Genomic DNA, 13,008 nt, shown 5'->3' with positions numbered 1-13,008 from the left:
AATATGCATCTTTGAGTCAAGCATATTTTAAGCATAACAGCTTATTTTTTTCTAAATCTTTTAAAATAATTGAAAGGATTACATTAATCAATGTATATAAATTTTCCAAAGAAGCCCTCAATGTTTCGTTCAGAAACTGCAATGCCTACACTACAGTCCCAAAGTTTTGGCTCAGTTTTTTTTTTAATAATAATAATAATAATAATTTATTATTATTATTATTATTATTTATAAATTTTTCTTATTTTGTTTTTCATTTCTTACTAAATTAATCATTTTATTCAGCAAGGATGCATTAAACTGACAGTAAAGCTACAAAATATTTCAATTTCAAATTAATGCTGCTGTTCTGAAATCCTGAATTTATAAAAAATAAAACTATCATGGCTTACAGAAAGATAAAAGGCTGCACAACTGTTTTCAACATTGATAATAAGAAGAAATGTTTCTTCAGCATATTAGAATGATTTCTGAAAGATCATGTGTCAGTGAAGACTGGTTTCCCATCACAATGGACATTTTAAAATATTAAAATAGAAAACAGTCATTTTAAATCGTAATAAAATTTCACAAAATTACTGTTTTTACTGGATTTGTAACTAAGAAATGCAGCATTGGTGAGCATAAGAGACTTTCAAAAACAAAATCTTACCAACGCCAAACTTTTGAATGGTGGTGTAGCTTCTGAATATTTCAGAGCAGATCAAAACTAGAAAAATGTATATATAACTGCAGAGATCTCCATGACGTTCTAAGATTTGACTTATTTCCAGAACTTTTCCAGGCCTGAAAAATCACCATTTAAAACATTTCTAGACATTTTCAGGTTTTCCATGACTGGGAACATGTGAAGGTTTACATGACTACGGCACCTGTTAGGAATGGTAGTGGCTCCGTCACTAGATGGCACTGTTGAATACCAAAAGGTCTGCCATAGCTTCTCTATGAGGTGGAACTGCAAGTTCATCACTACGTCCAGAGTAGCCTGACAGAGAGAAATCAATTTTAAATGCAAAGTTTGAACATGCTTCCATGCATAAAGGCATTCAAACACAAAAGCATTTCCTCCAGATACTTTAAATGCACATCTGACATTAAACACCACTATAATCCCTCGCAAAACACGGATGACTTTTTTTGTGGCTTCAAGAGCATCTTGAGAAGCTTCCATACAAGTTATGATAGCATCAGTGAAATGAGTGTGTCTTCATTTTGTCTTTCCTGTTGGCATAGACAACTAGATCATCTCAAGTACGGCCCACTCACGACATCACCGTCCACCTCGCAGTTTAAATTATGAAAACAGCCAGCACTCATTCAGAAGCACCCATCTTGACGGCAATCCACCTTCTTATATAAACAGTTTCATTGTTATAAACCACATGCAAAAACTGATCTTATACTGAGTTTTATGTCCAGAAAAGGAAGTTTATGTGTGGTGAGGATGGTATTTTAACAAACGGTGACACGCAGAAACAAAAGTAAATGTCGTTGCTTTATTGGAGAGCAGAAGTGAGAGTGTGGCGAGTTCAGAGTGTGTTTGTCTCAGTGATTCACACTCAGCTCTCAGATTCTCCTCGATGAGGACACACTCTTGTATCCAGTTACACAGCCCCCCCCCCCCTCCTCTCGCCGGTCACATGCTATGTTTTGACTTCCACAGCCAGGTCACCATGGCAACCTTGTTTACCGTTGCCCCAGCAACAGTTCAAACACAGCACTCCAAAACAAAAAGAGAGAAAATTCTCTTTCCTGGACAAACAAGCTTTCTTACCTTTGTCAAAAGAGGGAAAAGGCACTACAGTACTGCTTCTAGAGGACGAGTCGATGATTTTTAAAGTGTTTTGCAGTTGTAAACTCTGAAAAGTCTGGTTTATAAACAAACTTACAGCCAATTCAGGCAGCACTAAAGGCGTAGAAATGTGACTTCCTGACATGTATCAGCAATGTTGTTGCTCTGCTTCTACTTATAAGTTTGAAGTAGGGGTGGGCGATATGACCAAAATCTTATCATATGATAAGATTATATATTATGATACACTATATTGCCGAAAGTATTGGGTCACCCCCTTCTAATGAACACGTTTGACTACTTTAGTCATTTCTATGAGTACAAATCTTAATGTTTAAGCATATAATGATATTTTAGGGAATTGTGTGCTTCTAATTTTATAGCAACAGTTTGGACAGGACCCTTTTCTATTCTAACATGACAGCGCCTCTGTGTATAAGGCACGGTTCAAAAAGACAAGATTGATTCAGTCGGTGTGGAAGAACTTAACTGATCTGCAGAAAGCCAAGTCCTGATCCCAGCTGAACACCTCTGGCTTCTTTAACAGAAAAAGGCACTAACAAAACTGTGGCAACAAAGATGGAAACGTGTTTTTAGCCCTATATACAAGATGAAATCTTATTGGTCCAAAATCCCACTGCACATAAATGTGTATTAAACACACAAAAACCTACATTTCCGATTGCCTGTGATTGTGTTGAACAAACGGAAAACCTGCTTAATACAATACAGGTACATCTCAAAAAATTTGAATATCGTGAAAAGGTTCATTTTATCTTGTAACATTTCAAAAACTAAAACTTTCATTTATTTTAGATTCATTACATATATAGTAAAACAAAACAAAAGTTTTTTTGTTTTAATTTTGATGATTAGAGCTTACAGCTCATGAAAGTCAAAAATCAGTATCTCAAAATATTAGAATATTTACATTTGAGTTTCAATTAATGACCATCCCTACAGAATAAATTCCGGGTATCTCTTGTTCTTTGAAACCACAATAATGGGGAAGACTGCTGACTTGGCAATGATCCAGAAGACGAACATTGACACCCTCAATAAAGAGGGTAAGTCACAGAGGGTCATTACTGAAAGGTGTGGTTGTTTACAGAGTGCTGTATCAAAGCATATTAAATGCAAAGTTGACTGGAAGGAAGAATTTGGGTAGGAAAAGACACACAAGCAACAGGGATGACCGCAAGCTTGAGAATACTGTCAAGCAAAGCTGATTCAAACACTTGGAAGAGGTTCACAAGGAGTGGACTGAAGCTGGAGTCAGTGCATCAAGAGTCACCACGCTCAGTCGTCTTCAGGAAAAGGGCAACCAAGCCACTTTTGAACCAGAGACAACGCAAGAACGTAAGAGGGGCTGTGGAGAAAAATAATTGGACCGTTGCTCAGTGGTCTAAAGTCTTCTTTTCAGATGAAAGTAAATTTTGCATTTCATTTGGAAATCAAGGTCCCAGAGTCTGGAGAGGCACAGAATCCATGTTGCTTGAAGTCCAGTGTGAAGTTTCCAGTCAGTGATGATTTGGGCTGCCATGTCATCTGCTGGTGTTGGTCCACTGTGTTTTCTGAAGTCCACAGTCAACACAGCCATCTACCAGGAAATTTTAGAGCACTTCATGCTTCCTTCTGCTGACAAGCTTTATGGAGATGCTGATTTAATTTTCCAGCAGGACTTGGCACCTGCCCACACTGCCAAAGGTACCAAAAGCTGGTTCAATGACCATGGTGTTACTGTGCTTGATTGGCCAGCAAACTCGCCTGACCTGAACCCCATAGAGAATGTATGGGGTATTGTTGTCAAGAGGAATATGAGAGACACCAGACCCAACAATGCAGATGACCTGAAGGCTGCTATCAAAGCAACCTGGGCTTCCATTACACCTGAGCAGTGCCACAGGCTGACTGTCTGTCCATGCCACCCCGCATTGATGCAGTAATTAATGCAAAAGGAGGCAAAAGGAAGTATTGAGTGCATGGAAATGAACATACTTTTCAGAAGCCTGACATTTCTGTTTAAAATATCCTTTTTTATTGATCTTATGTAGGGCTGTCAACGTTAACGCGTTAACATGCGATTAATCTAAAAATTAACGCGTTAATATTTTTTTTACGCAAATTAATTGTTTGATAAGGTTTGACCCCAACTTCTTGCTGTCATCGCAGCGCGGAAGGTAATCTATCATTGCCTGCGTCCCAATGTGCACACTATCCATCCTAAATTCTATGTGATATTAGGAATTTTCAATTTCAATATATTTTCAATACTATGTAGGCAGATAGGGTGGATGGTATGCACATTGGGACGCAGGGATTGTGTGATAATGAGGTGCCGGGGTAGACGAAAGTGAAGCAAATGCGGAGAGCGAGTGTGTGCGACAGTGCGCGAGCGATATGTATACTCATATGTGATAAGGGTACAGCGAACCAGTGTTGCCAGGCTCGCGGTTTTCCCGCATAAAAATACAATTTTCAAAAATTTTCAAAAATTTTTCGCTGGAAAAATTACAGAGCCGTGGGTTGCGGTTTTTTGGGGTTACTTTTATAATGTACTGTGGCCGCCCAAAGTGTATATATACACGTGATCACAAAAGGAAGTTATTACAAACACACGATGGTGGTTTAAAGTGAGTTCTGAGTAAAAGTGTACTATTAATCTCATAAATTGTCTTATGCAGCATGATGCTAATGTTAGCCTCTAATGCACCTGCAGAACAGGTCCAATTCGTCTTCATAATGCATTTTGTCATAATACTTCATGTAAGTTCGCAAGAAAATGTTTTGTTGTATTTATTTAGAAATACTTTTGATAATAGTTTGGCAAATGTATACTGGGATTGAAGTGATAAGGCTTGGCAAACGTTTTATTGCCAGTATAAAGGCTGATAATGGCTGAAAAACAAAAGAATAATAAGGATTAAGTTATGTCTCATACCTGGCAGAGGTGTGAAAGGTTAGACTAGTTTGTCATGCATTTCTTTATTTTAACACATTTACAGATAAATCCTAGTATTTAAAATTTGTGATTAATCGTGATTAATCACAGTTCTTGACTGTGATTAACGCGATTAAATTTTTTAGTTGATTGACAGCACTAATCTAATTTTCTGAGATACTGAATTTTGAGTTTTCATTATCTGTAAGCCATAATCATCAAAATTTCAAGAAATAAAGGCTTGAAATATTTCACTCTATATATGGGTTTCACTTTCAGAAATGAGTGACAAAATATATTGACCTTTTTCATGATATTAAAATTTCTTCAGATGTACCTATATGTGACCTTGAACCACAAAACCAGTCATAAGGATAAATTTTTCAAAATTGAGATTTATAAATCATCTGAAAGCTAAATAAATACATGAAAATACACTTTTCATTGATGTATGGTTTGTTAAGATAGGACAATATTTGGCTGAGATACAACTATTTGAAAATCTGGAATCTGAGGGTGCAAAAAAAAAAATCTAAATATTGAGAAAATTGCCTTTAAAGTTGTCCAAATGAAGTTCTTAGCAATGTATATTACTAATAAAAAATTAAGTTTTGATATATTTACAGTCGGAAATTTACAAAATATCTTCATGGAACATGATTTTTACCTAATGTCCTAATGATTTTTGGCATAAAAGAAAAATAATAATTTTGACCCATACAAAGTATTTTTGGCTATTGCTACAAATATACCCCAGCGACTTAAGACTGGTTTTGTGGTCCAGGGTCACATATGAGTTTAACGAGAGTGAAAAAAGATACGCAGAATACAGAATCACTTCCATTTGAACGATAAGTTCATAATTTGTGTGGCAGAATTAATGCTCTTTACTTTTATACTTATTTGTCAGGAGTGAGGAGCACACAAAAAAGCCACAGCTGGAGGGCAAAGATCCTGCTGGATAAAAGGTTAATTGGAAAGACTGAAAACTCCTAGTCTGAGAGATGAAAGAAGCCCGGGAACAAAAAGGTGTGCAGTGGACGGGGAGGGACAGAAAGAGAGAGAGAAAAAGAAAACAAGAGCTCTAACATGGCAGAAATGGCATTAAAAGTGAGAGCTATGAAATGAAGATGGGGTGAGTCCATCTGTCAAAATATCGAGAGCAGTGCTATACTCCGACTGTAATGAGACCAGCCGCGTTCTGAAAGAACATGTCAAACTATAAACTCCGTCAGGAGAACGTACGAGAGGGAGGTGGAATACTAAGAAAGAGGCCATCAACAGCAGAGACAGGCTTTTTCCTTTTGCACAGTTCCTCATTGCCTGCAGCTAAACTGCTGCAAACACAAATGAAGTGCCGTTTATTCTTTCATTAAAACACTGAAACTGAAAGTAAAACTTAGAGGTTGTTGTGATTAAAATTGTTCTATATAAGGTTTAGGATTATGAATTGATTATATTTACTTCACTTTCTGGAGTGTGATGAAGCAACACATTTTATTATGGAAGCTCACAGGGAAGAAATCTAATCTCTCTGAAAATGAATATTTTGTCTGTGTGTCTTTTTCAGCACATAAAATACGGAGTTGCTTCCTTTCTTGAATACTAAATTCTTTATCTACTAACTTCTGAAGATAATATAGTCACAGAAAGAACAGATTCTTTTTTATAGTTTTAGGAGCCATCATACTTTACAAAGCATTATGCTATTACTATATTACTCCTACAACTATTATTAGTGGGTGCTTGCCAAAGGCTAAATTTTCTTTATTCCGCCGAAAGTTTGGCGCGTAACTCCTCCCGCAGCTTTTGTCACAGACCCACGAATGAGGCGTCAAATTGTGCGGAATATTCAGGAATGGTGTGCTATGACTTTTATAAGTGATCGGGGGTACGGTGTTCACCGCAGAGGCGAAAAAGCGGCCAAAAAATCCCATAGAATTAACATTGCGACAAACTTTGACGAGTCATAGCTCAGAGCGAGGATTTCACAGAAACTTGTGATTTGCCATATTTGAAGAGGCTGGCAGGCTCTGTAAGAACATACCTCACAATGGGGTAAAAGTTGCACTCCTGGGGGGCAGGAGCTGCTCAAAATTTCCCATTGACTTACTATGGAGCAGGACGTCCCATGAAATGCATGCGTTTCACCTACTATGGTAAATTGCATAGGGATTTTGTATTGAACATAGCTCTGGATCACAGTGTCATAGAGACAAGGGGGCGGGCTCATTTTACTCAGACGACCAATCAATCTCTCAGGATCATTGTGAAGCTATCAAGCCACGTCCTAGCAACCATTTAGAGCACCTTAGCAACAAGTTCCATAGACATCCATTGAAAGAGATTAAAGGGATATCTCCGGACTGAATTGTCATAGAAATATGAGGGTGGTCTCATTTGACTCGGGGCAGCAAACAGCCAATCATGAATCACCTCAACACTTCCTAGCCCCTCCCTAGCAACCCTTGTCGAGCACCTTAGCAACCAAAATCCAAAGAGGGATATGTTCCATTCTGAATGTCACAGAGGCATGGGAGTTGGTTTATATTATTCATACTGACAAGAAGCCTTTGCAGTTTCATCATTGGCAGCTGCCAAGCAACTCCATAGCAACCAAATAGAGTACCCTAGCAACCAAAATCCAAAGAGGGATATCTTCAATTCTGAATGTCACAGAGGCATGAGAGTTGGTTTATATCATTCATACTGACAAGCAGCCTTTGGAATTTCATCATTGGCAGCTGCCAAGCAACTCCATAGCAACCAAACCGAGTACCCTAGCAACCAAAATCCAAAGAGGCATATCTTCCATTCTGAATGTCACAGAGGCATGGGAATTGGATTATATTATTCATACTGACAAGAAGCCTTTGGAATTTCATAATTGGCAGCTGCCAAGCAACTCCATAGCAACCAAATAGAGTACCCTAGCAACCAAAATCTGAAGAGGGATATCTTCCATTCTGAATCTCACAGAGGCATGGGAGTTGGTTTATATCATTCATACTGACAAGAAGCCTTTGGAGTTTCATGATTGGCAGCTGCCAAGCCACTCCCTAGCAACCAAACAGAGTACCCTAGCAACCAAAATCCAAAGAGGGATATCTTCCATTCTAGCACATAGAAATACTACTTACACCCTAGCAACTGAGTGGCGAGTTTTTCCACTGCAAGCACCCACTCACATTTTCTTCAGGAAATGTACATTCTAGTTATTATTGTTGTTGCTGTTATTATACATATAAACTACCATTTAAAACCTTTGGGGATGGTAAGCTTTTTAAATGTTTTTAAGTGTCTTATTTAGTTTTATTCTTAAGAAGTGAAATATTTTTACAATTCAAAATAACTATTCTATTATTCCATTTTACAATATTTTAAAATTAATTTTATTCCTATCAGATGATCCCTCTGAAATCATGCTTATTTAGTGGTCAACATTTTTGTTATGTTATGTTAAAAATAGTTGTGTTTAATACTGTTTGTGGAAATTGTGATCCTTTTTTTTCAGGAAAGTTCAAATGAACCATTTATTTGAAAAAAAAAAATGTTTTGTAGCATTATAAATATCTTTAATGTCACTTTTGATCAATTTCATGCATCCTTGCTGAAGTATTAATTTCTTTCCTCTTTTTTTTACCTACTGACCCCAAAGTTTTGAACGGTAGTGTAGTAATATTTTATAATTAATTTGTGTCTATGTATTAAACACGGACAGTCCTGCTGAGGTTCTTGCAGACTTTCAGACTGTTCTCAAGTTTTCTAAATCTTTAGAAAATCACAAAATAGAATTAAATGACTATAAAATGTCAAAATTAATAAATGTATAGTTAAATATAATGCAGTTAACAAATTAACTTCAACAGAGACTCTGACACATAACAGAAAATATTCACAGGCTATGAAAGAACATTTTTCACACAAGGTCATTCTCTAAGAGATGTTGCAGGTGCTTGGTTTCGCTTCTTCTAGCTGCCTGTAAGAACAAGGCTCACGTTCATGGTGGAAAATGTGATACATTGTTGCAAGGAAACTGGCTTGGATAGATTAGTGTAACTATTTGCTGTGGTACATTTAATTCATTACTCTAATTCTTTAACATTCTTATTCAATAATCATACAGTACATTTTTGTGTACTTGATATGATATGTACTCTCATTCACATGCCGATTCATTCATATACACATTTACATTATTTTTACTTGCACACTATTTTCAAATTATTAAATGGTATACAGTGTGCGAGAGTTTACCTCAGCTCCGCTTTCTGTTTAATTTTCTAAAGATAGCTGTTAAGGAGTTGCTTCCTTTCCATGAAAACGGTGAAGCAATACCTCACAGTGAATCCTGTAGTTGCTCTGTAGGCTTTTCACATCGTTCGTGCTGATTGACTCAGGCAGAGGACAGGAGCCCAGATCAGGGGAAGGGAAGGGGGGCAGGACGTGAGACACATCTGCCAAAACATACACAAAACATGCACGCTTAGAGTTTGTTGTTCCTTTATTTTAATGATTTTGATGTGATTGTATGTAAATTAAAATCCAGTCTATTAAATCTTATCATGGAGGAGGTTTACCAATGTACTGCTGGTGATGCTGACTCTGTGCCGCCACGCTCTGCTCAGGGGTGCTGGACGAGTGCTGGGAGCCGCTGTTCAGACTGTCCCCCATCCCATCCATCTTGTGAAAGGGCTTAAACCTGGATACAGGAAATAGCAACAGGAAGAATAAATGTAGAATTCACTACTGGGTATTATAGAGGATATGACTAAGAGAAAGACAGAAGACCATTTTCCATCAGGTGCAGAGCCAGTGTCCAATATGAAGCTGTTCTGTGCATTCGCAAATGCAAAAAAAAAAAAAAGTGGTTCTTACACTTAAATCTGACTGTTTTAATTATTAAATTACTTAAAATAAGTTCTCAACTAATTTCTGTGTTATTTTAGTATTACAGAGTATAATAGTATCATGAGATATGTTCTGAGATAATATTTTTATTTTTATAGTTTCTGTTTTCATTTCAATTTTTGAGAAGGTTTTAGTAATTTAGCGGTTTTTTATCATTTTTGTCTATATAATATAATATTTATTTATAGTTTTAATTATTTTAGCACTTCAAATTTAAAAGAAAATGAGAAATGCTAATTTGGCAACTAACTAAAATAAAATTAGTCTGAATTTTATTTTATTTTATTTCGCTTGAAATATATTGTGTCAAGTGACAAATGTTTTTTCCAGTTTTAATTATTAATTAATTAATTATTTATTTATTTTTAATTATTTTAGTTTTTAATGAACTATATTTACCCTGGTCTGAAGTGTCCATTTATTCGGCCAATGTGGGAATCAATTACATACTGACTTAAACGGAGGAAAAACAAAAAACAAAGCTCTAGCAGGATCTGAACAATTGAGTGAGACATGCACACAAACACACACATATCCTGATGGCAAAGAAGAAGTGACTGGGATATGAGATAAAGATTGCATGCAAGCAAGAAGGAGAGAAAGGGAATGCTTATTTCACCTCTGTTTCTGATGGACAGGTTGTTGTCTCATTGCCAAGTACTGCGAGTCCTCCTGCAAGCGGTTGAGAGGTGAGTCAGGCTTCAGACGAATACCGTAATAATGGTATTTTGAGTTCCCCCTAAGACACAGACATACACACACAGACAAAATGAGCCACCACATTGTTATTCCATCAAGAACACACCACAGTTTGAGACTGAACGTCATTTATTTCAGTCCATCATCTCATGATCATTCTTTAAGCATTAGATGAGTGTCTGCAGTAAATCCACTCAATGTTCTACTCTGTGCTGCTGTGGGTTTAAGACTGGCTTGTGCTTTTCTTTTGTGCTATATTTTGGAGGTGTAGTCTGACCTGGTGCCAAGTCGGCGTGTGCGAAGGCCCATGAAGACAGATCGGATGAGTTTGCCAAAAGAGGCAGCATTAACCGGATCCAGTTTTTGCTCCTGACAGTGTCTCAGATAGTGGTTATACAGGGAGCTCCGCGGCAGACTCACACCCTCAGCCGTCTCATAATTGTCCAACAGCCACTGCAACTGTACACACAGCCAATGAATAAAACTTAAAAGCTTAAATTCTTCAGTTTTCACACAAAATAAAAGCATAAACAAAACCACACATTACACTTCTTCATACATACTGCTTTTTCATATTAATTACCATATTCATTTGACAATAACACCCTCAAGATTTTTAGTGAATAACTTTTTTTTTTTTTTGGTGAATCAATAAATACATTTTTATGTTCCTCACACAAACCTACTGTATTGTATATTACTCAATTTCTTATTTTCTTTTCTATAGAAGACAATATGTCAAAAGTTTGGAAGTGTTGTTTTAGCATTACTTACATACTACAGTATTTATTACTATTTTGATTCAGCTTTTTTTATTAAAGTTGAACTTTTTATTTATTTAAGTGAAATTGTGCTTTATTTTTTAATAGTGTTTATGTTTTTGATTAGTTTGTTTTTTTAAATAGTTCTATTTAGCTTTATTTTTATTTCAGTTTTGTAATCATTTTAGTAATAGTACTAATAATTAGTTGCTGTAGTCAGCAACATTTCTAATGTTCATTTACTATTTATAATATTTCTATTTTATCTTACCTTTATATCAATTCACACCATTTTTAACAGTTTTAACAACACTGAAACAACATGAGGCTGGGTAAAAAAAAACTGAACCATTTCTTTAAAAAAGTTACATGAATGGATTATAAAAATTTAGTCAAATATTTTATAAACATGCAAGGCATGGGGTGTGTGTAGAAATTAAAGGCCTTTCTTGGGCAGTTTTGTAGGGACAGATTCCAAGCAAGCCTCCTGATAATTGAGGAACAACATGGGAGAGGGAGTTTTAAATGCATCTGTTTAAAATGAGCGAGAGGGACCAATAATTGCCGATCTGTGAGGATCGAATTAGGCCCTTCACTGATACACTGATAGCAGCATTATATCAGTCTCATCTCAGCACTGACGCAAGAAATGGATATTTGTATAATTGTAAATATTCATAGCCTTAAATTGAGGTGTCTGTCTACAATTAGATGTGAATGTTCTGGACTCAAGAGCTCAGAGTCACTTAAGACTCCAACTGCTTCAACTTAGATATGGCTCCCTGACAATTTAAGATTAAAATATAAATATAAAATCCTTAAATATAAGTTTAAGTGTTTGATATTCAGGGGTATATCTCACACATATAAACATGGTGATCCCTGAGATGTTGACTGAATCAGTGATGCCATGTAAATGCAGGGGGTCTGAGGCACTCTAAACCCAAAACACACAGAGCGAGAGGCCATTCTGGAAAAAGCATGCTCAAAGCAGCAGTGAAAAGCAAAGCAAAGAGGCAGGCAGGATGAACTAAGCCTTTTTTTCAGGATTTGTTCCAGTTTCAATAAAGTTTTTTCCCAGTTTGACTTACATGGCTGTTGAGCAGGCTGCTTTTGTGAGTGGCAATCCCTTCTGACTTTTGGAGGTTTTCAATCGCCACTTCAAGCTGAGGAAAAGTAGGAGCATGCAAGACATGAAACGGGGGAAGAGAAGGAAAAAACGGAGGGGGTGGAATGTTGGGGAGGACAACAGGGAGGGAGAAAAGACAAAAAAAACAGAAAAGGAAATCAGTCTGTTAGCTGCAGCCGGACTTTGAGCATTTCCATTACAGTCTGTCAGTGTTTGCAGCCACATTCATTATGGGTGGACAAAAAACATGCAAATGTGAGGAACTCAGAGGGTTACGCCACTCTTCCTGTCTCTGCCTCATATATGCTAATGAGCCGCACACACAGGGCAAGAGGTCAGGCTACTCTCAAACACATGAGACAAACTCTCTAGCCGCTTCTGAAATCACACAGTTAGCGGGGTTGCGCCCTCTGCATAGACACTGTCGCATTTAACGTGTGGCGCTGAAAAAGCAGATATAATTTGACTCTAATAAACATGTTTTTTCTGCAGGTATTAGCTGGAGAGATGGATATAAGTTTCTGCTATTGCATTCATTAACCGGATTGGTTTTTTCCATAGTGGACATGAAAAAAAAAATACTATTTCAAAAGTTAGAATAAAGAGATTGAGAAGAAAAGATTAGAGGGAGAGAAAGATATAGAGAGGCAGAGAGAGAAAGTTTTGGCAGAGTGGCAAAACTTATAAAGAGAAAGAGGGAGACAGGGAGAAAAAAAAAAAGCAGGCATCCTTCCAAGTCTTTAAAAGGCTCCCGAGGGCTCTTGGCCAAATGGTA

At 36.8% G+C, this 13,008-nt stretch overlaps 1 protein-coding gene across 6 annotated transcripts in view; it reads right to left on the bottom strand.

The window, feature by feature from the left end:
• Positions 1 to 13,008, bottom strand: part of LOC306848397 (DNA-binding protein RFX2-like) — a 63,499-nt gene that overhangs the window by 5,485 nt on the left and 45,006 nt on the right. For 4 of the 6 annotated variants that reach the window (XM_079382916.1, XM_079382919.1, XM_079382915.1 and 1 more), the window contains 6 exons: positions 12,196 to 12,270; positions 10,621 to 10,802; positions 10,264 to 10,383; positions 9,314 to 9,435; positions 9,072 to 9,190; positions 873 to 985 (listed from right to left, as the gene is read on the bottom strand). In XM_079382916.1, coding sequence (XP_079239042.1) covers positions 873 to 985; positions 9,072 to 9,190; positions 9,314 to 9,435; positions 10,264 to 10,383; positions 10,621 to 10,802; positions 12,196 to 12,270 — 731 coding nt within the window. The remainder of the gene's footprint in view (positions 1 to 872; positions 986 to 9,071; positions 9,191 to 9,313; positions 9,436 to 10,263; positions 10,384 to 10,620; positions 10,803 to 12,195; positions 12,271 to 13,008) is intronic. The other 2 variants (XM_079382917.1, XM_079382920.1) reach the window with 1 other exon arrangement.

The sequence above is a fragment of the Barbus barbus genome, assembly GCF_936440315.1.
Source record: "Barbus barbus genome assembly, chromosome: 28".
Taxonomy (NCBI): Eukaryota; Metazoa; Chordata; class Actinopteri; order Cypriniformes; family Cyprinidae; genus Barbus; species Barbus barbus.
Note: the sequence above shows the minus strand (reverse complement) of the source record. Positions and strands in the feature narration are given on the sequence as shown.